Source organism: Chenopodium album, chromosome 20, assembly GCF_948465745.1.
Source record: "Chenopodium album chromosome 20, dcCheAlbu1.1, whole genome shotgun sequence".
NCBI lineage: Eukaryota > Viridiplantae > Streptophyta > Magnoliopsida > Caryophyllales > Amaranthaceae > Chenopodium > Chenopodium album.
Window position 1 is genome coordinate 1699475 of NC_137853.1, and position 27509 is coordinate 1726983.

At 34.5% G+C, this 27509-nt stretch overlaps 3 protein-coding genes and 1 pseudogene across 5 annotated transcripts; 2 read left to right on the plus strand and 2 right to left on the minus strand.

The window, feature by feature from the left end:
- Positions 1-527: 527 nt before the first annotated feature.
- On the plus strand, positions 528-4425 carry LOC145597370 (putative xyloglucan endotransglucosylase/hydrolase protein 30). The gene is made up of 4 exons (XM_081653525.1): positions 528-921; positions 1146-1246; positions 1375-1583; positions 3679-4425. Exons 1-4 carry the CDS (start codon positions 726-728, stop codon positions 4220-4222), a joined length of 1050 nt encoding a protein of 349 aa, XP_081509651.1. The 5' UTR covers positions 528-725; the 3' UTR covers positions 4223-4425.
- Positions 4426-8001: 3576 nt separating this feature from the next.
- Positions 8002-12077, minus strand: LOC145599107 (ribose-phosphate pyrophosphokinase 2, chloroplastic-like; annotated as a pseudogene). Its single transcript, XR_014103696.1, has 8 exons — positions 12060-12077; positions 11102-11260; positions 10288-10472; positions 9914-10154; positions 9362-9636; positions 9068-9137; positions 8480-8561; positions 8002-8161 (listed from the first exon to the last, which is right to left on the minus strand). The product of XR_014103696.1 is annotated as a ribose-phosphate pyrophosphokinase 2, chloroplastic-like (transcript).
- Positions 12078-12731: 654 nt separating this feature from the next.
- Positions 12732-17089, plus strand: LOC145598791 (uncharacterized). The gene is made up of 2 exons (XM_081655180.1): positions 12732-14846; positions 16047-17089. The coding sequence occupies exon 1, from the start codon at positions 12945-12947 to the stop codon at positions 14649-14651; it is 1707 nt and encodes a 568-aa protein (XP_081511306.1). The 5' UTR covers positions 12732-12944; the 3' UTR covers positions 14652-14846; positions 16047-17089.
- Positions 17090-17482: 393 nt separating this feature from the next.
- Positions 17483-23469, minus strand: LOC145597857 (cellulose synthase-like protein D3). 2 transcript variants are annotated; one of them, XM_081654113.1, is made up of 4 exons: positions 22875-23469; positions 21593-22403; positions 20295-21102; positions 17483-19618 (listed from the first exon to the last, which is right to left on the minus strand). In XM_081654113.1, the coding sequence occupies exons 2-4, from the start codon at positions 22393-22395 to the stop codon at positions 17858-17860; spliced, it is 3372 nt and encodes a 1123-aa protein (XP_081510239.1). In that variant the 5' UTR covers positions 22396-22403; positions 22875-23469; the 3' UTR covers positions 17483-17857. The 2 variants fall into 2 exon arrangements, with proteins under 2 accessions (XP_081510239.1, XP_081510237.1); XM_081654111.1 differs by lacking the exon at positions 22875-23469 and having other exon boundaries at positions 21593-22455.
- Positions 23470-27509: the final 4040 nt, after the last annotated feature.

Genomic DNA, 27509 nt, shown 5'->3' on the forward strand with positions numbered 1-27509 from the left:
TAGGTACATAATCACACATGCTAAGTCGCCTGTATAGGCTACAATGCAATTCACAGAATTATGTACTATACTTCCTTTAGTTTCACGCTTATCAAGGCATAATTTTAACTATTAATATCTCGATATATTAACAAAAAAAATTACGGAGCACTTCATATAAAAAATTGTTACTTTAAAAAGATACACACATGTATTGAGACTTAACAAGATCTCGTAAATTTATTCACCCTTATACGAGTAATAATATTCGCAGGGTAAATAGAGTGAAAATAAAAGTATTCCATCTTAAAATACGGAGAAAATATGAGTATGATCTATACAACAAATTTTTTTAAAATAACCATGAAATAATTAATACTGACCCTAATCAGTAATCACCCAACATCCAAGTTATAACTTATAACTTATAACAGTGGCAAAACCGTAATAAAGAAGAAAACATAAGGGCATAATTGGAATTATAAAACAAACAAAATTCAGCATATAAAGACACATATATACATACACATTCCAAATAGGTAGCCATCTTTCTTCTCTTCCTCTCATTCTCTTTCTCCCCATTTTTCTCTCTCCTCTTCTTCCTTATATCTCGCTTACTTGTGTATAACCTTGTACAATACGTAACAGAAAAATTAAAATTTAGAGAGAGAAAATAAAACTCCCCCATTTTTTAAATTTTTTTATTATCACAAAAATATAAGAAAAAAAAAAAAAAAACCAAAAAAATGTCAGGAGGAAGAAGAAGAAACAATAATCTTCTCCTTTCTATTACTCTCTCTCTCCTCTCCTTCGTTTCAAACGCTTCGTTTAATCTCCCTACCATCTCCTTCGACGACGGATACACCCCTCTTTTCGCTGATTTTAATATTAAAAAGTCCGAAGACGGCCGCAGCGCTAACCTCCACCTCAATCGCTACGCCGGTACGTTTCATTCTCTTTTTTATTCGTATCATGTTATCGTGTTGTGTCCTGTCGAGTTTTGTTTTATTTTGAATTTTCTCCCCAATAAGATGTGAAACGAAATTTTGTAACATACCCTTGAAGTTGGAACTAATATTGCTATTATACGAGTAGTATTAAATTTTTGTGTTATCTAATTAAATTAATATTAATATTAATATTAATGTTATGAATATGATTTTCAGGGTCAGGATTTATTTCATCACAATATTACGATTATGGATTTTTTAGCTCAAGGATTAAGCTGCCTGGAAATTACACGGCTGGAGTCGTGGTGGCCTTCTATGTAAGCTCACCTTCTATGTACAATATTATTATAATAACGTGTTTTTCATTTGGTAGGCAATAATAAATAAAACAATCATAATATTACAATGATCTCGATGTTGATTTATTTGTATTTGAATTATGCAGACATCGAACGGAGATGTATGGGAGAAAAACCACGACGAGTTGGACATCGAATTCTTGGGAAACTTGAAGGGAAAGCCATGGAGGTTTCAGACTAACATGTACGGAAATGGAAGCACAAGTAGAGGAAGGGAAGAGCGATATCGTTTATGGTTTGATCCTACTAAAGAATTTCATCAATATAGCATTCTTTGGACTCGCAAAAACATCATGTATGTTCCTCTTCTAACTTACTAGTATTTTTTATTTCGTGTTTGTATCATGTCTGTATTGTATCCGTATTCATATAGATAAAACACTAAAACTTAACATGTTCATATGATGACATGTTATTATTAGGCTAGTTTAGGTTATGTCAATATTGTTATGTCGTATCAGTGTTCGTGTTTGGTCATTTAAACGAACATTACAAATAATTGTAATCGTATCCGTATCCATATTCAAATCCATATCCGTATTCGTGGTAGAACATGAGTGGTGACACGTTTGGTGGGTTAAGGGAGACTTTTAGTAGCTGGGTTTGGCTTTTACCACCTAGGCAACAACTTTTTGTAACGCGGAATTTTGACGAGAGATTTGTGGTGGATGATATTATTGGTATATAAAAAAAATTAATTATGGAATGGAGGAGAGCGTTTCAACGCCAAAGATTTTATTTTCTTCCTTTGGTCGTTTTTTGACCATTTTTTTTTATATTTTTAGTTTCATGCGCCTCTCTTTTTTCTCTATTCTTAGGTAACTTTTCATATTGGCTATTATTCTAATTTTAACGTCTTCTTTTTTTCTGTATTTTGATGCTAAAATTATACTTTCTTTAGATAGAATCATAAAAATCTTTTCTTGCTCAATATTTTTAATCTATTATTGGAGGGATTTCCTATAATATGGGGTTTTAGAAATTGGGTTTATATGGTGCCCAATTTACTACTTTATATAGTGGTTCATTTTCATAATAAAAAAATAAAGTTGTAAATTATAATCAACAAATCTTTAGCCATTAAGTTGTAATCGTTGCTAGCTAACAAAAAGTTGTACCTAATATTTGCTAGCTAAGCATATTATATTATAATTTCATTTAAGCGAAATCATTTCCTTATTTATTTCATATAATTACAAATATACATATTTTTTAAAATCAAAATTATTAATGATTTGACATCTTGAAATATTTCGAAGCAAATAGGATGTTCAATATCTCCATACCAATATATCATTGCTTATGGGGAAAATATGATGTCTCATGATGTTTTATATATTCGCTCATTAATAGGTGTAAAAGTGTTACTCGTATAGATATCATGGGGCCATTAAATATTTAATAGTCTAGTCCCTACTTTACCCATACATTATTCATAATGTTCTTAGAACCGTAACCGATTAATTTATAAAAATTATCCATAAGAAGGTATTGTTTGATAGTCTAATTTGATTAAGGTATGAGCTCCTTTTACTTTAATTGATAATTTGAATAAGGTGTGAATATAAGTGATGATTAAATAAATTTTGACTAGTTGAATTTGTACCACAAACATGGAAGTATGGAATATATCTTAGCTGTGGTGCACTATTGAATGGGTCATTTTCAAACAAAGCAGCTTGCCTAACTGTAAACCTTATTTAGGTGATCCTTGTTTAAACATTAGCTATTTCATGATTTTAAGTAAAACAATCATTCAACTTTTATGTTGGTTATTACTACAATTCCTACTCAAATTCATTAATTATTTTGTAAGATTTAAATTCAAAGTGATGATGTATCATTCATTGCTTTGCAATCACATAAATGTTTTGAATTTGCACGCTTCTTTGCCTTCAATCATTATTTATACATTTATAGAGTTTCGTTTTCAAAATTCATTTTAGCTCTTATGCAATAAATCATCTTTATTTTTCTATGGGGGGCAAATTTGTCATAAATTTTTTAACCAACTACTCTTTTCCACAATTTGATTTTTTATTATATGGAGAAAGACAATTTCAGTATATTATAAAGTTCTTATATGGTTGGCTTGAACCACCATAAGATATTATATATAGGTATCCGTTAGTTTAACTACTAAAGTCTTGAAGATATCGTATTTTATTTCTTGACAAGTTGATGACATGGCTTAAAAAAGCAAAGATTATGCCAATTATATTATATGAAGCATGAAGTACTTCGTATGTAGTAGTATCTTTACGTATTTTAGTGTTAATCACTCTTAATTTCTAATATAATAATAATGAGATGACTTAGAACTATCAACAGTAGATATTCCATCTTAACTTGTATCTTACTAAACTGTTACATATTTTCATGCAATGCAGATTTTACGTAGACAACGTCCCAATCAGAGAAATAGTCCGCAATGAAGCAATGGGATCAGACTACCCATCTAAGCCAATGTCCCTCTACGCCACCATATGGGACGCCTCGAGCTGGGCCACCGCGGGTGGTAGATACAAGGTCAAGTACGAGTTTGAGCCCTACGTGTCCGAGTTCACCGACTTTGTGCTAGACGGGTGTGCTGTAGACCCTATTGAACAAGTAGCGGGCACAACAAGCTCATCAGATTGTAATGCTAAGAAGGAAGAAATCGAAAACAAGGAGTATTCTCAAATTACTTCTAGGGGACAAAAGGCCATGAAATGGTTTAGGGAGAAGTACATGTACTACTCATATTGTTATGACACGCTCCGTTACCCGGTCCCACCACCGGAGTGTGTGATCGTGGCGTCCGAGCAAGAGAGGTTTAAGGAGACGGGAAGGCTCAAGTTTGGGTCTATTCCTAAGAGGCAAAGGAGGAGGAGAGGTCATGGAAGGAAGCAAATTAACAATGTTGAGTCTAAGGAATTACAAGCTAATATGTGAGTTTGTGATGTAATAATATTGGGTTTATTGATGTAAATTATGAAGAAAATAGGTGATGAGGGTGATTGTGAGTGAATATATATATGTGATTTATTCTTTTGGGGTTGTTTTGGGTTAATATAAATGATAAAGAGTTAATTATGTGGAAGCATAGTACATTATTTTACACATATATAAACATGATTCTTTCTATTCTTTTATTATTTCGATCTTGAAGTTATTATATGACCAAAAAAAAAAAAAAAAAGCCCTTACAATTATTATAATGTAGATGCTATTTTACTAATTGAATTACCCTGTAAATGCAAAGTTGTTGTTTTGATTCATAAGAAATTGAAAATACACTGTTGTGATTTACCGAATTAAGCTGAAAATGAACTGAACTGAGCTGAAATGAATTGTTTATGAGAGAAGGAAATCATGAACTGAACTTGATTGGAGCTGAACTGAATAGAGCTGAAATGAATTATTTATGAGAAAAGGAAATTAGGAACTGAATTGAACTGACTAGAGCTGAATTGAACTAAACTAAACTGAAATTAAATGAAAGAAAACAGGCCCTAAAACTGAGAACGAAAAGTTATTGTGATAGATTAATCACTGCTGGAGAGTAAATTGCATATGCGTTATCCTAATAGTACAAATATGTACTCCTTAGTAACTTAAATGTATAAAGAAATAAATGTTGAGTATACATAGTCAATCTCTACTTCAAAAGTACAAATGTACAACCAAAATAGTGGCATAGAATAAGCTAAGCAAAGGCTATTATACTTTGTATCTTTCCAATTACTAGGCCTAATAAAATACCGTTGAAAAAATTGCTTACAACTTGACTACTTGAGTAGCTCACAAGTAAATTTATAACGAAATCACAGAAAAAAAAAATAATTCAAAATTGCATAAAAAGAATAGAAAGAAAATAACTAAATAGTTCAACTTACTATTGCACTTGTGAACCCAGTGACCAATTAGAATTTAGATGTAAAATGCCACTATCGCACGTAGAATGCAACAATTTAGTAAACAGAAAGTTCACATGTTATTACTTTTGTGTTCGATCTCTAAAATCATGCCGCAAATCAGAATTGATATGTTCACAACAAGTTTAAAAGATTGTGCTTTAAGGAAGTGTATATCATATTTTCATACAATAAAGTCTTAAAACATACAGATTTTGCTAGCAAAAGTGACGACATTATCTTATTGATAATTTGATATATGCTTAAATTTAATTAGCGGGATAATTTCGCTCCCAAATATTAGTAGTTTAGCCTGATTAAACTAGTATATTAAGAAAAAGAAATTAAAGGATATGATTTATAGTATTGTACATAGATTCAAACTTGTAAAAGAGAGACAAATTAATAATAATCCTTTTTTAACGCATATCTTAGTAATGAAGTCATGAAGATAGCCGACATATTACGTAAATCAACTAGATTAATGACTTCAATGTGTGATGATTGATGAGCTTAAGAGTAATTCACACCTTTTTTTTTTTTTTTTTTTTTTTTTGGCATTCCAAACTTTAACTGAAAAAACAAGTAATGTAGTGTTCTCTGAAATTACCCATTGCATGCATGACAACCATCCATTAGAATTTACGAAGTATGAATTTATGATCATTTCTTATTTGGATATTAAAGTTTAATGGTTGCTATTTAATGAAACTCATTTGCAATATTTTTTCCATTTTACAATCATTTTTGTTAACGTCGTTTTTTTGTCACCCATTATTCTTCATAGTAAAAATTAAAAAACACAATACAAATATAATGTATATATAAATGTATTATTATTAGATTAATTAAAGGATTAATTAATTGTAGGTGGTAGTTAGAGTTGCCATACATGTTCTTAACCTGGTTGGGTGAGCTTTATTATTCCATCGACCGGCCAAGCTGTATATAGCATGCAACTATTTTAGGCAAAGTTTTGTAATGTAGCTCTTCCCTTAAAAAGTAATCCGTATTACATTCATTAGCTAGCTAGGTGGCGCGGTTGTTAATTGTCCGCATATATTCCTTCATGACTCGTTGACTTTTCCAACCCAAACCCTTAAATTAAGTTTGTTTAAATAAGGGTCTGTTCTCTTCAGCTTAAATATAGTTCAGTTCCTAATTTTCTCCTCTCATAAAATATAATGTTCAGTTTATTTCAATTTAGCTCAGTTTAGTAAATCAGAACAGGCTCTAATTGAGCACATACTATGAGTTTCAATTGGGTAATACTAGAGTTGATCGTGAATCGAATTCTAGTCCCAAAAAATAGTTGATTATAAGTCGAGAAGTATTTCCCTAACTCTAAATTTGAGATCGAGTTAAACCAATCCAAGCTATACTATATATATGGAAGATTATAACTAGATCGAGTCAAGATTGATCTACTCTAAATTAAACACATTGTTCTCTTTTTTTTTTTCTTCACATTACCATGCACTCATGCGTCATTACTTAAACAAAAAGTAAAGAAAAAAGTAGCTTAGTTAAAACTTCTGTGAACAAAATTTGCTATTCACGGATACACCTACTGACCTACTAAGTGACTATGTTCAAGTAATTGTCTATTGACTCTATATTCATCCGATTTATTGCAACTTGCGAGTAGTTATATTATCATCTACCCTAACCAATTAATTAAACCAACATAATTAATGCAAATTAGAGAGCAAAAGGTCAAGAAGTACGTGTTATACTATTCAATTCCCTCCGAATTAAGAAAAGGTAGTGCTTATTAAAAGTCTAGTAGTACAAACTACTTTTCTTTTAATACGTATTTGACCACTAATTATATGGACATGATCCTCAAATTCATTAATTATTGAAAATTTTAATATTTACTATCACTAAAAACACCATGTTTTATATTTGCTACCTGTTTAATATTTTTTTTGTTTTTTTAAACCTAGTGGTGATGATGGAGTGGCAAATGAATACTTGAATTTGAATCCGCCCATCATGTTTTTTAATTTAGTCCGTGACCTTGTGCGGGTTTAGTCTTAATGATTTTTTGGTTTTGCTGCAATGCTTCCCCAACTTAAAGCATCTTTGGAATTGGGTAATGGTATATCAGGAGTATACAGATTGATAAGACTATAAAATAATATAACACCAAATTTGACGAAGTAAAGGTGCTCAAAATGACGGCACTCAAAATTTGAGGAAAATGATGAAAATGAAAAAATTAGACATTTTATAAAATGGCGCGTGGGTTTTGGTCGGGTTTATCAAGCCCGTGCCTTTATGATTATGGGCTTGATCTCACGTGAGTCCAGTCTCACACAAAACGTTTTGTAGTACTTACACTATCCATATTAGAACACTTTATTAAAAGTTAAGAAAATTACTTCTTACTCTTCTAGTAAGTAATGATTTTGTGAATTGTGACGGTGTGACATCACCAGGGAAAATGTTATAAATTAGGGCAATGATATATCAGGATTATACAGACTTACAAATTTACAATGCTGTATTTTTGATATTTTTGTCAAAGTTTCCAAAAGGGTAGTGTACTAAGCTAGTGTGTAGAAATGACTTGCTAAGGTGGACAATAAGCAAGTAGAATCATATAATCACATCCTAACAAAATTCATCTGGAAGATAAAATTGATCAGGGGAATTTGATCCAACAATAATTATGCTACTCTTTGTAAATTAACCCTGTATGTTTATGAAGTCAAGAAACTAAACGAGGACACCAAAGAAACAGAATGCACCTACAAAAGATTTGGCTCTATAGGATACGCTACTATGTACATGTTGGTGGACTGACTAATTTCACTGAAACATATGAATCCTCCAAATGACATCCCCCAAAAGGTTTGCTATCGAAAGGACAGTGAGCTGGGGGAAGAGGTTCTTTTCTGCCACAGGAATTGTGTTTGTTATGATCACTTCCTGGAAACAACCACTGGACAATCTCTCAATTGAAGGTGGGCTGCAAAACAAACATCAATAAATAAGATTAGCAACTGGTTAAGTGATGATACAAATTAAATATCGTGTAATTTATGGACCAAACTTGTAAGACCGTGAGTGTTTCTCAAAGCACTGAATGTTATCATTTTGCAACTCAGATGCCAAGTACCGGAACAAACACATTTTAAAGGAGTGATCGTATGCAGCCAACTTTCTTAATGTAACAGGCCTTTTCAGGGACTAGCCAATAGTCGTGAGGTTACGTTGTTTTACAACTCACACTTTAAAACCTCTTCACAAAACAGAAACTTAAATCTAAGATATAAAAAATTCTTACCTAAAGACACCATGAGTGCAACATGCATAGACTTCTCTAGCCCCCTCTTCATGCAGCAATTCTGCACCTTTTGTAATAGTACCTACAGTCAAATTTTTCATTAGTTCTCATATTAATTATTTACATACACAATATTTTCACAACCAAATTCTTAGAAATGCCAAATTATTTAGCACGCTCAAACACCCAAAATCAAAAGACTAACCCGCTTTGTCCAATTGCTCATACAGATCCCCTGACCCATGGCATGGGCAGGGCAAATGGTGCAGACATTTACTAATGAAACAGGCTAGTATAGACATAGATTACTAATCCGTATTATATTAGGTGGATAATATGATAAACGGACATGGAAACAAAGCCCTCCAGATAAAAACATTTAAGCAAAAATTGAGCATTGAATTTCTATAAGCACTCTTCTGAGCTCCAAGAAAAAATAAGTCAAAAGATCTGCAAGACTTTAACTTATTACTCAGCAAAAGAAAACTTGTCACAACGGTAAAAGCTGAAAGTTATCATGTATACTACTTCCAGCCATGAATAAAACCATGTAGATAGCTATGTATATCGTTTCACAAAACAACTTACCAGCAGTGTCTATCATGTCATCCAACATAACAGCAACTTTTCCTTTCACATCACCAATAAGATTCATCACCTGCGCCACAAAAATTTCAAGTTAAAGCGCTGTAAGTTACTTTACCTTAATGAATACCAAACAAGATAAACATTATGAAAAGACACATAAAAATTATAATAACAAGCAGTCAACATATATGCAGATTGTGATATGCATAAGGATGAACCAAGTATGACTTTAATTACTTTAAAGATATGCCGGATTATTCAAATTCCTAACAAAAGTATTTTAAAGAAAATGACCTCAGCTACATTGTGAGCATGGCGTCTTTTATCCACAATGGCTAAAGGTGCATCAGACAGTTTTTTGGCAAAAGCACGGGCCCTTGCAACTCCTCCAACATCAGGGGAAACTACAACCAAGTCACTTGAAGCAATACCCTTTCTTTCTAGATATTCAAGTATCACAGGCTGCATTGCATGCATAATAATGAAAGCATCAGAAGTTGCAAATTATCATCTCTAGGTGCAATTTGATTTGCAACTAGTTTGGCACCAAGGGATTCACGGCCCTGAGTCTGAAATAAACAAGTAGATTCAGACTATGGTTTTCGAAATCACAAATTATGAGGTAAGAACCTTAATAGATGTGACATTAACATAATGACACATAGTAAGGGCCTGTTTTCATACGTTGAAATTCAGTTCAGTTCAGCTCTTAATTTCCTTCTCTTATAAAATATTCAGTTCAGTTCAGTTCAGCTGAATTCAGTCAATGAGAACAGGCCTTTGACACTAGTAATTCCAACCCTACAAATACCAAAAGACAAAATAGGAATATCAAGAATTACTTGCCATTCTATCTGCTCTAGCATATCCAAAATATGGAATCACTGCAGTAATAGTTTTGGCTGACGCTCTACGACAAGCATCCATCATATGAGCTAGCTCCATTATGTTTTCATTTACCGGAGGGCTTGTGGGTTGAATGATAAATACATCACATCCTCTGACACTCTCTTCCAACTGCACATGAATTTCGCCATCTGCAAAGCGACTGATCTTCACTTTTCCCAGCTCCAGACCCATATAATTCCTAAACACAACAAGCATCAAAATGACTGATTACAAAAAAGTGACAAATCAAATATATATTGGGATTATAGACACCAATATAAGCATAACTAACATTGTTTCAGCCAAACACATGAAAATTATAAACTAAAAACGAACTGACCTTAGCCAGAGCAGGATTTGCCAACCCTGAAAACAGTTTCAGCCTTGTATTACTCGTATTTATAGAATTCTCTAAACGTGTCGAGTGCACCAACGACTTTGGCAGAGATTGCTCGTTGAGGATTGGGACAGATGTTCGTCCATTAACTGTCTCCAACGGCTCTGAACCATTACATTTCTACAAGAGAGTGTTACAAATTACAACATATCACTAAAGCAAATCATGAATTTAACCTCAATTATAACATTTTTCGAAAAATACCATGCATTATACCAAACTGACACCGGAAAAAATCATCAGAAATCAGATAACAGTCCACAGTTCTGAATTTCAGAATTGATACATTCATATAATCGCAACAAAAAAAACAATATATATATATAAAAAAATAAATAAATAAATAAAAAAGGTACTCCCTCCGTCCCTAAATTACATTCCTCCTTTCTATTTTTGGTATTCCAAAATTACATTCCTCCTTTTTATTTTTAGTAAGTTTTTTTTTAATAAATCAACTCTCTTTTTCTGTTTTATATTTAATGCTTTCTCACTCATCCTTGCTTAATCTCACTCATTATCCTTGTGCCAAATTACAATGAATATGATAGGTTAAATTTTTTTAATTAGGAGCATGTAAGTGGTCCTTTTTTTTTGCAAAGGATTGATGACTTGTCATGAGTAATAACTAATCTATCTTTGTACTTTCCATTGCATTATCTAATTATTGGTATTTGTCTTATATTTTCCCCTTTAATTCCTGTGTAAATTTCCAAAGAGGAATGTAATTTAGGGACAAAGGGAGTACTTACAACGGAAAAAGGGAGTGAGATGCAACAAGGCGGCAAGCGAGGAGGAGGGGCAAACGTAGGGCAAAAAGAAGTCGAAGAAGACGAAGATGACAAACAACGAAGAGCCATTGATGAAATTACGATGCGGAGAGTCGGGGTGTATGTGTATGTGTTTCTTTGCTTTTGTTAGAGTAAGATCGATTAGCCCTAGGTCTTAAGACTATGCTTTTCTCGGACTTGGCCCTTCCTTGCCTACTAGGAGAGGTGTATGTGTATGTGTATGTGGACACCGGACCGGGGTTGGTGTATATTTTATTTGACCACTTAATTACGAAGTAATTTTTTGTGATTTAGGTTATATTGGTGTAATCCATCTACTGATACGATCATATGAGATCTTGGTGTAGATCTTGAGAAAAAAAAGTAATTGGTTCATCATCAATTCATTGAGTTAATTCTATCTAGACAAGGAGATATCATTGTTAAAATTTACGATAATATTTTAAATATCTCATCCTATACTTTTGAATTTAAACATCAATTTTTTTTTAGAAAAAAGTACAGTATCATTTTTTAGAAAATGTACTTCTTACTACGTAATACTCCATTCTATTTTTTTGTTTTTGTTCATTAAATTAATTATTTTTTTTTGACACGGATTAATTAATTAAAAACTAAAGAAGCTTATAAAAATATTTAATAAACAGCCCGTCTTGTGTGCGGCCGGCCACACCGTATGACCATTTAAAGTAAACCCTATAATATTGATTTAGTAACCCCTATAATACCGACCAAGTAACCCCAATAACATTGACCAAGTAACCCTTGTAACACTAATGAAGTAACTCCTTTAAAACTGACCAAATAACCCCCGTTACACTAGCAAAGTAACCCCTATAGTGGCTGGTCACACGGTGTGGCCAGCCACATATAAGACTTTGTGTTTAACAAATGTAGGTAAACAATTTAATTAAAATACCTCCTTGTCCGATAGCATCATATCCAAGCTTATTAAGTTATCTTGTTAGCAAAAGTTTAGTACGTCACATAGGCTCGTATTGTAATTTTTTTACTGTAAATTATAATGAATTTATTAAATATAAATAAATTGTAAATATGATATTTTATCCGTTATATAAAATCTTTAATATGAAAAGATAGATTTTTTATATTTTAAATATTTTAAATTCAAAATCATTATTCGTTGTTTTACCCTATCTTTTATTTCGATAGATACACCAATTTCATCCACAACCAACCTACTACATCTATGATAAATTAAATCGAGAAATGTTAGCAAAACAAAAATTGATATAAAATAAATGAATATATTTACCAATAAATGAAAAATTGTTGACAAAATTAAATCTTTGCATTGGAATTTTTTAGGCCGATGGGGCTTGGACTCTTGGGCCGAATTCTTAGCCAACAGTCATGGCCTGGGCAAGTGATTGATAGATACAAGTATAGCCGTATAACCCTATTGCTATACGGATAAGTACCGATTCCAACCACTCAACCCGACCCGAATCCAACCTCTATCTGTAATATCCAATACTTGTATTAGATACTTGGCCTTTTGGACTTGGTTGTCTGATAAAAATATTTTGGCTTCCAAACCCCATAAGCCCGTTTAATGGCCCGTAAATACTTGAGCATGAGAATTTACAGTTTTGCCTTTGCTTTGAATTTGCAGTCTCTCTCCTCCAAACAGAAGGTATTCCAATTAACTCCTTTGATTTCTTGTTTGTAAGCTCAATTTTTTTGGGTTTGAATTTAATTTAGTAATTTTGGATGTTTTTCTTTAATGGGTTATTGAAATTGTTGCTGGGTTGTTAAGTTAATTCTTCAAATTTGAGTAAAAATGCATAAAATTTCAACAACAACAAGCCAATGTCTAATATTGATGCAGAAATTGGTGAAAAACCCTCCTGTAAAAGCGTTTTTCCTGTTAAAATCTTCAGTTTTACATGAAATGGAGCATACCCATGATTCCATTTATTTGATTCTGAATTTTCTAATTAGCTACAAATTTTTGCCCCAAGCTCAGTTTTTTACCCTTCAACTACTTTCTGGTAGAATTAAATCATCTTCACCATTGAATGCTGCATCAATTGTTCAGAGTTTCACCAAGAATTACCCAATATCACACCCCATTTGTGTTCATCTCCAAGAAATTATCTTTAATGCATATGTTGAAGCTAAATTGCCTGAAGAGGCTTTGAATTCCTTCATTGAGATTATTAATCACGGTTCGGTACCGAGGTCGAATTTGTTTAATTCATTGTTGATTCTTCTATTAGAAAGCAATAATCTTGATAAGGGTTGGTGGGTTTTTAATGAATTTAAGGGTAAAGTTGAATTGGATGTGTATAGTTTTGGGATTATGATTAAGGGTTTTTGTCAAGGAAATGATTTGGAAAGGGCTTTTAATGTGTTGGATGGATTAGATGATGTGGGAATGTCTCCAAATGTTGTTATTTATACCACTTTGATTGATGGGTTTTGTAAAAATGGTGATATTGCTAAAGCAAAGGAATTGTTTAACAAGATGGAGGAATTTGGATTGGTTGCTAATCAGCATACTTACACGGTTTTGATGAATGGGTTATTCAAGAAAGGGCTGAAGAAAGAAGGGTTTCGACTCTATGAGAAGATGAAGGCTTGTGGAATTGTACCTAATATTTATACCTACAATAGCATGATGAATGAGCATTGTAAAGACGGATTGTTAGGTAGAGCCTTCTTGTTGTTTGATGAAATGGTTGAGAGAGGCTTGGCGTGCAACATTGTGACTTACAATATATTGATCAGTGGGCTGTGCAAGGAGAAGAACCCGTGGGAGGCTGAGAATTTGATTACAAAGATGAAAAACTATGGCCTGAGTCCAAATTTGATCACCTATAATACCCTAATTGATGGATTTTGTAACATTCGGAAGTTGAGCAAGGCTCTGAGTTTATTTGGACAAATGAAGTTGGATGGTCAAATGCCAACTTTGGTGACGTATAATACTCTTATATCAGGTTTTTCAAAATCTGGAAATTTTAAAAGGGCTACCAATTTAGTCAGGGAGATGGGGGAGCGAGGTATCACCCCATCTAAAGTGACATACACAATTCTAATCGATGCAATTGTTCGTTCTGGTGATATGGAGAAGGCATTAGCGATGTATTATTCAATGGAGAAGCTTGAAATGGCAGCAGATGTTTACACTATTGGTGCCTTGATAAATGGATGGTGTAGCAAGGATAGGATGTTAGAAGCATCGAAGTTGTTCAATTCTATGGAGATGATGCATTTACATCCAAGTGATGTGATTTATAATATGATGATTAATGGTTACTGCAGAGAGGGGAGTTCTTACAGGGCACTGCGGTCACTGAGAGACATGAGGGAGAAGGGGATGATCCCAAATGTTGCTAGCTACTGTTCAATTATACACGCCCTGTGTAAAGACAGGAAATTAAAAGAAGCTGAAATTCTAGTTGAAGAGATGTTGAGCTTAGGTCTGAAACCATCAAACGCAGTCTACAATGTGCTCTCACAAGCAAAAGAAGATGATAGATGATTATCCTGTCGTGCCGCGTGAATAGGGCAGATGGATATTAGTTGTTGGAACAAGATGGAGATGGATAACCAAGCTCCTATCATTGGGGAGTCAGAATGTGGTAACAAGGCCGCCAAATCAGTGTGGAACTACACATATGTTCTCTCATGATCGAAATCTTAAAGCTTGATTTCATTGGTTTCTTGGATCAAATTGGTGAGTTTACTGGATTTTTGCTGTTAAACTGATATTTGCACATACACTTACTGATTACCTACTTTACACGTAATTTTTTTTAGAATTTTAGTTTGTTTTCTACTTTACTCTCGTTACCCTTTGTTAAGAAAACGTACTAATAAATAAACTTTTGCTCCTTTTTATTGACGTTCATTAAAGCATCAGGTTAGGTTTATCATAGTTTGGATAATTGTGAGCAAGCTGTATAACCTGTATTTTAGCTAGTTTGGGTATATTGCATTTTGTATAGTTTAATTTTATCAGAGAACACTACTAGACTAAGAATGATGTGTAAACCATTAAGACGACCACTATTATGAGATGTAGAACTGTTGCTGGTTTATGTGATTGTAGGCTACAGCAAAACCAGAGTAATGGAAAGTGGTTGCAGACGGTAGATTTAAGAGACATACGCTTTCGGTCAAAAGTAGTTATAAAGCTTAAGAACTGTACAAAAAACATTTTCATTCTTAGTTTTAGATCCTCTTCTATTCTGCTACCACATTTCCAAATATAGATAGGGATGAAATTCAAGTATGAAGTGAGTATTTTTTTTTTATCATTCTCATTTGAAAGGTGTCTTCTCATGGAATCAAAAGATTTGTTGTGTCAACTTATTTGATAAATGCTCCAGGCAGAAGTTAGACTCCTCTTGAAGATCTCTCTTTAAAAAATGTGACCTCAGTAGCATCTAGTAGAGTAATGTTCTCTGTTATCTGGCATTTAGTAGAGTGATGTACAAATGATTGAGATTGTCTACCTTCTTTACGGAATAAGATAACAAAGGGGGTAGACTTAAGAAAGACCCAAGACAACGACTTTAGGACATGATTACATTATCAGGGAAAAAAGATCAAGACTTCTTTATTTTCTGAAAGATAACTAGTTAAACAATGTCAAATTGTCAAGGACAATAATTAGAAGCATCTTTGCACTAAAATATTTTGTATTTGGTGAAACATTAAAAATTATTTTTCCAACTATAAGTGTTTATGCAGAAGCTTCTGTGTGATTATTCAACCTTTAAAAGTTGTTCTCTCTAAAAAAAAAATTTCAAGCAGTACATGCAAATTGGTATTTTCGAAGTTTGTTCAAATTAATAAACCTCTGTTAGGTATTGTTTCTGTATTGTTGTGTGTTACTGAGTATAGTATTAATCTTTTGTGTCTTTCAGGGCAGATCAATGGCTTCTGATCTTGCCAATCAAGGTGAAGGCAGCTCCCGATTCAAAAGGAACCTTGATGGTTGGAAATTTCCAAAAATTCCCATTGATCAAGTGTACAAGAAAAGACTATTTAGGATTTTTCCAAGCTATGCTGTAACTGATTATGAAGAAACCATCACCCTGAAAGCCGATAACCAGGATGTATCCATTAATTTATTTACTAGTGACTTCTTTAAAGGTTTCTTAAAGAAGAAACATAAATTTTTGCACTTGGGTCTGGTCCAAATAGCTATCAAGCCTCTTCTGAGAGACGGGATAGGAGCTCCAGTGGTAGTGTGCCTTAGAGATGCCAGGCACCTTAACTGGGAGAACTCTTTGTTAGCACTTGCTAAATGTAATCTATCTCAGGGTCCATTCTATTTTAACTGCTTCCCTAGCTTTTCGGTTTCCTTGGCCGATTCTTCTTCATTGAAATCCCTTACCTTGTATCTCATGACAAGTGGAATACCTTTGGCAGTGACATACAGGTTAGTGTGTAAGGCAATGGTGGATTTAAATTCAGAGGCATTACAGGAGCCGGTTTTGGGAGAAACAACTTTTATCCATCCTACTATTGGAACTCGAAGCAGTACAAAATGGAATGAGTTGCAAGTCCCAGAATCTTGGATGCGTAAAGAAGAGCCTAAAGAGGATGGTAATTTCTTAGAGAGGCTACCAGATGGCCGCCACATATTGAGGCTTTCGTCAGCTAGAGGAACAGATGATGAGTATGATGATGAATAAAGGTGAGTTGATGAAATAAATTATCAATGCTTGCCTCGAGCTCCTTGGTTTGTTGCATCAAACATTGAAAAGATATTGCAGCCCTGATAATTTGTTGATGTAGTTGTACCTGGGCTTCAAGCATGTATCAGTGTATCACCATTACCAAGCTATGTTATACTAATCGACAATATTACTTTCAGCCTATCAATATTTTGTTCATTTTGATGTCAGAATGACAGAATGTAACATCATTAAATTGCAATTTTGAGTGTAATAATCACCTTAGAATTTTGAATTTTGGCATTGATACTAAGGTTGCTGTCTATTAATATAATCTGCATTTCTCCATTTTGATTCATCAAAATCATGGCTAGCTCAAAATGTTTTTTGTACTAGTACTTTGGTTCAGTTGGTCAGAGCATTGTCTTTGACCTGAAAGTCAACAACTATCTCATATTTTAACCCGTTCCAAAATAATAGGTCACATGCATTAAGATTTTGCCCAAATTACTCATAATAGATATTAGTATTCTACTATTCTTACATAAAATTTTAAAATGGCCCTAAATCGAATGTGGCCTATTTATTGAAGGATTTATTTTATTTTTTTTTCAATCTTGTTTATTTAATTTGGTGAGATCATTTAAATAACAAAATACTGTATGAAAACTAAGAACAAGCTACATAACAAAATTGATTGCTCATAGAAAATAAATCAAATGTGATGATTACATGTTACATGATTTGAATCATGTTACAGATGATTTTCAGCTATTTTGTCTCTAAAATATAAGTTACAAAAGAATGTAAAGGGAGCAGTAAATGTATGTTTGCCTGTTCAATTTTCCCCGCATGTATAAACATCCAAATCAAACAGAAAGTTTCCAAGGGAATTGAAAAATCATTCCCAGAAAAATCCACATCCCCATCTGATTTTCCCTGTATATTTCATGGGATTCCAAGCAATACTCGTTGAATCGCCGGAGGAAAGAAAAGGTTTTTTTTCGAAGGTTAACAGTTTCGGTATATGCCATAAACAAAAGAAGTATAGTAGTCAAGTTTAAGGGAAAGTAAAACCCCCTCCAATATCGGCATTCTGAGCACCACCCGGGGGTTTGATTGCAACCCATAGGAGGGAAATTGTGATGGAAATAAGACCTGCCCAGACGAAAACGATGGTGGGTGTTCTTCCTCTTCTTCCCATGAGTCCCTTAGCGAAAGGATAGAGATGAGCCAACACCCAGAAACTAAAGAACACCCCTCCCAGCAGCTTGCTCCATTGTGGGATGGTGCTGTAGATAGTACGACTAAAACCAACCGCAATGGCAACCAAATTAATCATAATGATAACAAGAGGAGGAATCATCAGAGAAGTCCACTTGACAATGTACAAGTCAGCATATTCATCATCGAGGTCGTCTCCAGCTGATTTTGATGTCAAAGTGAAAGAAATTTCAATACCAGCAACAACCTTCAGCAGACCCTGAAGCACAGCAGCAAGATGTGCACTTGTGCCTCCAATAAGCCAAAACTGTTCATTCCTCCACCATTCTTCGAGGTTAATGCCTGACCATTTGATCTCCAGAAGTGCAAGCAGGCAGAGAGATAAGGATATAACAAGGAGGTATATGAGAAAGGTTATGCTCAGGGTTTGGACAATGAATTGGCCCGAAAATAGGGATAGCGCAGGAAGGAAGCAGTAGACAATCAAGAAAATTGAGGTGAATGGGTAGATACCAACATTAAGGTAAGCGATTCTCTGGAGAACCTTCATGCGGGGGCTGGCTAAGAAGGCGTTGTTTCTAGAGAAGAAAATCTCGACTGAACCTGTGGCCCATCGAAGGACTTGGTGAAGTCGATCAGTAAGATTGATGGGTGCAGTCCCACGGAAAGCATCCCTCTTGGTAACACAATAGATTGATCTCCAACCTCTATTGTGCATTCTGTACCCTGTGACCACATCTTCCGTCACAGATCCATAAATCCAACCAATACGACCACCCCATTCGGTCTTATCTTCATACCAACAAGATACGACGCTTATGGCCTCAGCAACTGTAGAAGCGTCCAAAAGGTCCCGAGGGATGGTTAGAGCACCTGGTGGTCTGCCATTCCTGATAGATGGGTGATCAGCGAGTGGGCGGCCTTGGAACTCTGCCACTGGAATTGAATCAACAAGAAAGCTTGAGTTGCCAAACCTTTTGGGAAACAAAGAGACGTCCATTTCTTCGTCATCATCTCCCATTCTTAGAGCTCGATTCTCTTCAGATGAAGCATCAATTGCAACACGCTTCTTCTTCTTGCGACCAAAGCAGCAGTCACAAAAGCCACCATGCTCCTTGGCTCTAGGTGGATCAAAACCATACAGGGCAATCCTCCGGAAAAGGCAACCAGTTCCGACATAAACTGGGCCCTGAAGCCCATCAAGAGCACGCATGTTGATGTCAAAGAAAACAGTGTTGTGGTTGGCATAACGATCAGAAGGGTCAATGCCTTCAAACCTCTGAGGAAACTGGACGTAACATATGCGATCCCCACCACGATCCATCATGAAGCACATGCCTTCTCTAATGGCTTCAGAGTTGTAGATATAGTGATCACAATCCAAATTAAGAATGAAAGGTCCATTTGACATGATTGCCGAGGCACGAACAAGAGCATTCATAGCCCCAGCCTTCTTGTTGTGGTCATAACCTGGACGTTTTTCTCGTGAAACATAAACCAGCATCGGAAGTCGAATATCAACTTCACTATAGTCAAAAGGAATATCATCACCAACTGATCCTTGAAGAGGTTCATCACTTGGAGGCTTCAACATAACCTGTAACATAAAAATGAAAAATCAGTCTATGACTCGAAAACTGCAGGGCAATGCAAAAATGAAGTCAAAGGACTTTCGAGTACAAATCCAATGAGAACAAGCTTACTACTCCCTCTATCTCTAAATAAAAAGGTCTCATTTGGTTGGAAGTCATTCTTATGAAAATAAGGTATAACCCCATAATGTTCCTTCATTATATAGGAATTTAAACAGCTACCATGCAGTAGTTGCTTTTCTTTCAACTTCTTAGTTAAAACTTAAGGTGCCATTATGGGTACTATGGAAAGTCAAGATACAAATTTTAACTAGAAAACGGTCTATCATTTTGACACGGCTTAATATATAAATGTGGCCTTAATTAGGGATGGAGAGAGTGTTATAAAGTTCTCATGGGAAAGGTGAAGGATTATTTTTCTTAAAACGGGAAAGAAATGGGAGTGTAAGGGAGAAACAGCCTTCTTAACATGCGGTTGAGGATGTCTATAACCAACACTTCCTAAATCCCGCCCAATAAGAACACAGTCACAAATCACAATGGGTGGTGGTGGTAGTTCTTGTATAGGAGAGCAATATTACAGTGACCACCACTCATTGTGACAGTGTTCTTCCAATAACAACAATTTTTAAAGTAAATGGAAAAGTTGAAAATAAAAGATGCAAGACCAAAATCCAGTACCTGTATGATTCCAGCATGATCACCCTTTGAGTGATCAGGTGCAGAATTCAGCCAAGTACCAGGCCAGTGGGTTCCATCAGCCATCCAAGTAGCTTTTTGAATTTTTATAGGTTCCAATGGTTGATCTCCTGCTTGTTCTCTCTGCATCTTCAAAGCCTTAATCTCTTCTCGGGCATTGTAAGCATCAGAACGTCGTCGAATTGCATCAGGAAGACCGTTGACACGAACCTTGAATTCATCATACTCACGCTTAACACGACGGCGATCCTTGACAAAATCTACTTTGACTTTGTTCTTGTAAGGATCTCTTTTCAGACTGAAGTAAGAATCGGGATTCCTTGGCTCAATATTATGTTTCCGACAAAATGGTATCCACAAGTTAGCAAAACTAGCTGCTTCAGCCATTGCCTCAAAGGTTAGAAGGGCACCTCCATCGTCAGAGACATAGCAAGCAAGCTTCTCTACCGGGTAGTCAGCCGCAAGAATAGACAGAATTGTATTTGCAGTCACAAGTGGGGGTTCCTTCTCAGGGTCAGCAGTAGAAACAAATATATCAACACCTGGAAGATCAGATTTTCCAGTAGGATTGTTGGGGCCTGGCAATTCAAACTTCTCTTTCAAAACATCAAGGTCAGTAACACGATTAACTGGGTTAAGCTTAGGGAGTTGATCAAGGACCCAAGAGAATGCAAACCAGATTTCACAAATCACAGACATGCCCCACAGCCATAAGGCATCGTTGTTAGGGTTCTTTACCCTCCACGCGAGAAACAATGCAAGAACAACCAGTCTGATGAACACAAGAAGCCTGAAAAGGGTTGGGTAATTAGAACACAAAAACCATCTCATAATCAACGTTGTCTCAATAATCAAAATGCATAAACTGGTTGCAACGGAATTGAAGTGAATTATACCACAATACCAGAAAACCAGACTAAACTTAAAATTTGAGTCTCAAATTCTGTAACTCAGTGCAAATCATATCATCATTACTCAATACTAGTGAAATAGCAAACCATCTACTCCTATACAAAATTAATAACGGTTTAATAAATCAGAGTTTTAGTTACTAACATATTCGACACATATTCTTATGACAAATTATTTGTGTTTTTATAATAAACCTCACAAAGTGTCAGCTTGTGCTATTTGTCTTGACCGGTTTTAAAACATCTCAAATTAAGGCTAAACCACATCATCTGAATGTCAACTTGCTAAAATGGTAGAGGAAGTTGCCATTATCTAATTGAAATTTAATCATGCAACAGCAATTCAACTTTTGCAGAAATGTTACATACCTGTACGGGCTGATGACTGCTGCTGGTATCTTTAACTTTCGAGTAAGAGGTCTCCACGGTTTGTTGAGCAACTCAAGTGGCTCATGACCCTCACCACCACCACCACCATCACCATCTCCATATCCCCCTTCCTTTGGCCAGATAGCATTGCCATAACCATAGGTACCCTTAGTTTCAAACAACCACCTGTTATGATCAAACTCTGCTCCGCCAGTCTGGCTCCTCATATACCCCGACTTAGTAGATTTCATCAAAGACATCCGTCTGTCTTGCTTTGAGGGTGGCAATGGTAAAGGGCGTCCAGCAGAATCCACCGCCTTCTCATCCAAATCGGTATGCTTGTAAGCCTCTTTGCACCCAGGGCACATTGCATCACCTCCCTTAACAGCATCAATGTAACAATCCCTGCAGATCTTAAAGTCACATTCACACGGAAGTATATCAGCACCTCTTTCATCACTCATCACCTTCCCATCACAACCATGAACTTGACAAGAAGACCCTTTAGCCCCTGCCATTTGAGGATGGCTTATCTCTGACTCCGTCACCTTATCCATCAAATGTGCACGAGTAGCACTATTGAAACCACCCGTAAATAGAGAATTCGACACATATTGCTCCTCCACCCTTTGAGAGATAGTAGGGTCCATGGGATTATTATCAGGAGTAGGAGGTATAGTAACTGTGTAATTCATAAACTCCACACTCCCAAGCTCACTATCAAGATCATCTCTTGATAGATTATCATGCACATAGCGGCCTGAGGCGGTCCGCCTAGCAAACGTTACCTGAGGTTGACGCATCGGCCTCGCTGGAGGAAGATCAGATGAATCAGACAAATTGGATCTACTTGGTTTAAACATCTTCTAACTATCTCAACTCTCACCCCCTCCCACCTCAAACAATGCCAATTACCAAATATTTCAATCAAATTCTAACAATCTCAATAATCTAACACCATCATAAAAACAATCTCAATTAAAATCACCCACTAACCCTCCCAATTGCTATTCTTTTTTTCATAAACTAGCAAAGAAACACAACCATATATTATACAAACATCAAACCATATAATATATGATACCAAAAACAGAATAATTTATCAATCATCACATTACAAATTTCTACTCAATACACTCAGACATGTTGCCCATTACTTGAGATGATTCCAAACTTTATGCAATTAAACAAAGCAGGCCCCACCTAACACCCCCATAAACTCAAAAACGTGCAACAGTCAATACCCAAAACCCATTAAAAGTAGGAGAGAGAAGACAATTACCTGTAAATTGCAAAGGTTGAACTCCACGACTGATCAACTATGGTGCAACCTTTGTTAATTATATAAAAAACCCAGAAATCATATATTCCAACAAATTAAATTGTATATAATATAGTTTTTAATCTTCTAGAAAGCGTGTCTTCTTCTCACTGAAATCTTCAAACCCCCAAATTAGTTGCTTTCAATTGCATGACATGCACCCCAAATGTCTTCAACTACTTCAAATTCAATTAAATTAAGAAATCGTAATTACAATTAAACTAAAAATTAGACTTAGTCCAACTAATTAAAACATGAGACCAAGTACTATCCCACTTCCAAAAACTAGCCAGATCTTTAATAAAATAAAATACTCTGTTTTGATTTGACTAAAAGTTTCGATCTTTTTACAAATAATCGAATGATTTATAAAAAATAAATTGTGGGTGATTGATTAAAATAAGTAAAAAGGTTTGATTAAGAAATTTGTGATTGAGTTGGGTGAAGAGGAAGTAAGGAAGAAAAGACGGCTGAGAAAAGGTGTGGGGAAGAAATTGAAAGAAAAGGAATGTTTGGAGAAAGACAGAATTTACGGCTTCAACGCGGCTGTAATTTGGACATCCTCCCACTTTGATTGCGATTTTATTTGGATATCAAAAATGTGAACAATGGAGTAGATGTACTTTTTTTTGACGGAGGAGTAGATGTACTTGGATTGAACTATGGTAGTTAGTCAAGCTATAACTTTAGGACATGTTTCATTGTTTCAATAACATTCAACGCTTTTAAGACATATCAAATGGATTGGTTAGGTCGTGTAATCGTGTTCAGATCGATATGCTGGGCTTGAAATAGTTTTTGGTTGGGTTGGTTTATAATTTCGCAGTGAGGTTGAAAGTTACCCGTTCAATACATTTCCTTACTCTTACGTGTATTAGTTTAGCAAGCAACTACGGAGTAGGTCAACTTTCTCAATTTCAGGATTTGAACTGTTTTTCCTTGGGTTTTGGGATTTTGTAACACGTTAAGTTTTGAGATCTTGAGTCAAAAGAAGCAAAATGCAATTATCTTGTCTAACATGTTGGCAACAAGATGTATTGTAAAAAAGTAATTTACTCGACAAAGTATTCCTGATGAAGCAATTATATTAAATGATGCACCAATAGAAGTTTCTAAAAATTATAGGTTTCTCCTTTCGTTGGTAATTTACTCGACAAAGTATTTCTAAATGAAGCAATTATACTATACTAATTTTGACATTGTTTGACAAATTAGAGAGAAGTAGAAAATAATTAGAGTAGAATTGTTTGCCTTCTCATTAATCATAGCCCCAAATATATAAGCATTAGTTAGAGGTGTCAAATCGGGTACCCAGATGGAGTTTGGGTTGACCCACGACGGGTCGGGATGTTTGGATCGGGTAATGATGGGTCATTTTAACTTAACAAACCAAATCAAATCAGGTTGAGCTTAATCAGATTCGGGTTAAAGTTGAGTTCAAGCATGGTCGGATACAAAATCAAACTTGGCCCATATCAAATTCGGGTCGAGTCATACCGAGTTCAGAAGAACTCAAGTCCGGATTTTATCGGGTTTATTTGGGTTAAAATGGATTTATTTAGCTTTGGGTCGGGTCATTTCGTATTCGATTAGATCTCGGTTCAAATCAATTCACTTCCGGCAAAAAATTGAATCTCGTTACTTCGATAGTTAGCTCATTCTTTTGGGTCGAATAATTTGAATTCGGGTTAATCTCGGTTCAACTCGGCTTTTAGCTGTATTAGAATAGTCATGTCATTTTTGTTGTTGGAGATTTTATTCATATAGTTCAGATCATTTTTTGGGTTTCGTTTAAGTTTTTGTATTGGCTTATCAGAATTGATATAAGATTGACAACTCAAGTTATTAAAGAAATTAAAATGATTATTTATCTCCTTGATCAGGTGATTATCACATATTATAAAATGTTTCCTTACGTTTTGGTTTATCATCGTCTTTGTGGCTATTTATCATCGCCAATTCATTGGCTACTCGATTATTAGAAGTATCAAGATTGTCTATTGTATATTAGCAACTAACTCGTGACTAAGAATACAAGATTTTTCATATTTTAGTAACGTTTGATTTTGTTATTGTTAATGAAGTTATACCCCTCCATTTCATAATAATCGCAACACATATTTACTTTACGTTGGTTTCATAATAATTCTAACATCTTATTTAGTAATTAAGGACACGTTACTACGAATATTTTATTATTTCTCCTTATTAATCCTACAAACAAAAATATTTTATTATTTCTTACTCATATTAACAATTAATTATATTTCCACTAACTACACTTTATATTATAAAATTCTCAATTTGGACCATACCTTGTAATTTTCTTACAACTTTATGCAATGCAAACCCTAAACTAGGCCAATACGGCAATAAGATAAGATTAATGACAATCAGATGAAATATACAAGACTATAAGTTCAGCAGCCCATCTTGTGTGTGGCCAGCCACACCAAGTAACCACTTATTAAAAAAAAAGTAACCCATATAAAACGAACTGACCAAGTAACCCCTGTAATACAAACTTAGTAACCCCTATAACACTGAGTAACCCTATAGCACTGACGAAGTAACCCCTTTAACACTGATCAAGTAACCTCTTTAACACTGATCAAGTAACCGCGATTACACTAATAAAGTAACCCCTGCCACACGATGTGACCAGCCACATATATAAGACTTTGTGTAATAAGTACAGATTATATCATATAAGTTTAGATAAGTTTTAATTTATTAAGATTAGTAAAGATAAATTCAAATAATTAAATTCTAATTATTTCAGATTCATTCAGATAAATCCATATATGTAACATGTGTTGAAATAAATTCAGATAAGTTCAATTAAGTTGAAATAAATTCAGATAAATTCAAATTCATCAAAATCGTGAATATAATACACCTAATCACATTAATATAACATATATACATATTTAATGTCATAAACTTCAAATTTTATACATTTTAGGAAGTATATTTCATGGTATAATGATAATATTGGATTGTTTGACTTTAGAGTGCAAAATCATAGACTAATTGTCTAAATATACCAATCAATGATCATTGTACCGTCCCTAATCCATGCACTAATATCAATCAATGACAATTTGTACATTTTTATTGTCCCTAATATGTTGACTCCATTCAACATTGCTGAAGTGTTGATGCCGCTGCGTGATGAATCAGATTACATTCCCAGATTTTTAGTTTTTGTTATTGTGTGCAATGGTTTTTATAACTCTAAATAAATGTAATTTGATTTCGGTAGCGGTAGTGGACATCAGAAATAAAATTACATAATAATTTTTACTCCATGTTTTTCAATGCAGTATTAATTTTATTTTTGTTTCTCAAATTTTAAATTCTAGCTTTTCAATGCAATAATTTATTGATCATTTAGATGAAAGCAGTCAAGCAGATGATAAGTATTAGATCTATTGATGAATGCACAGGATAAGTATAGTATTAGTATTATATGAATGCAGAGGATATATTCTAACTTTTTTTTTATTAGTATTAGATTTATTTAACTTATATAAAATATGTTAACACAAGGTCCATATCTCACTCTAACGAATGATTGGATTGATTTTGGCATTGGTGTTGACAAGAATAATTAATTAATAATGTACATGCGTTAAATTTTTGGTCATCCATGAGCTTTTAGTTTGCAATGTTGTAAAAATGTAGAATATTTAGATGTGTGAAATCATGGGCTCTTGGATGTAATTATAGTTTGTTAGCTTAGTTAGACAAATGCAAAGGATATATAAGTAAATGTGATAGTGTATGTCTCACTTTTCCTAATTATAACTAAGCTTGAACCCCACAACTTAAAATGGTTGGAGAGGATGGTCATGAAATTTTTTGGATTAAGTTAATTAAAAGGGTCGGGTAAAAATTAAACATGAGTAGTTTTGGGTCGGGTTAAGTTGGGTCAAAGGATGTTTCAGGTAAATAGAGGTCGGGTAATACATAGATCGGGTAAAAAGAGATACTTTTAGGGTCAAAATGGTTTCGGGTAGATTTTGTTTCGGATTAGATTGAATTCGGATCTTGAATTATCGGGTCTTAATAGTTTCGGATTAACTATGAGTCGATTCCAAATTGGGTTTGGACCATATATTACCAGGTGAAGTCGGTTATGAGTTAACTTCGGGTTGACTCCAGATCGAATTCGGATAAAAAATTCGCGGGTTAAGCCAGTTCGAAAACAGTTCGGTTTTAGATGAACCTTTTCGGGTCGGGTGAGTTTTTGACACCCCTAAGCATTACAAACTTTCCTTAACCTAGAAATATAAGATCTCCTAGAATAATAAGAAATACACAAGATAATATTAGGGAATAAATATCTTCCTAAAATATAATATATGATATATCTCAATACCCCCCCTCAAGTTGGAGCGCTTGGATCGAAAGTGCCCAACTTGGAAAGAAGATAGTTAAATTGTGCTTTCCCAAGAGCCTTTGTAAAAATATCCGCAAGCTGTGAAGACGTCGAAACATGAGATGGAGATATCCACCCCTCAGTAATAGCATCACGGACAAAGTGACAGTCAATCTCAATGTGCTTTGTCCGTTCATGAAAAACCGGATTCT

Bases quoted from the DNA above. Each gene is read 5' to 3' on its own strand.
- LOC145597857 (XM_081654111.1), bottom strand. From the start codon at position 22,455: ATGTTTAAACCAAGTAGATCCAATTTGTCTGATTCATCTGATCTTCCT. The intron at 21,103-21,592 runs GTATGTAACATT...AACCCTTTTCAG, and splicing joins GCAGTCATCAGCCCGTACAG to GCTTCTTGTGTTCATCAGAC. The intron at 19,619-20,294 runs GTACTGGATTTT...TTTATGTTACAG, and splicing joins ATCATGCTGGAATCATACAG to GTTATGTTGAAGCCTCCAAG.
- LOC145598791 (XM_081655180.1), top strand. From the start codon at position 12,945: ATGCATAAAATTTCAACAACAACAAGCCAATGTCTAATATTGATGCAG.
- LOC145597370 (XM_081653525.1), top strand. From the start codon at position 726: ATGTCAGGAGGAAGAAGAAGAAACAATAATCTTCTCCTTTCTATTACT. The intron at 922-1,145 runs GTACGTTTCATT...TATGATTTTCAG, and splicing joins CCACCTCAATCGCTACGCCG to GGTCAGGATTTATTTCATCA. The intron at 1,584-3,678 runs GTATGTTCCTCT...CATGCAATGCAG, and splicing joins TGGACTCGCAAAAACATCAT to ATTTTACGTAGACAACGTCC.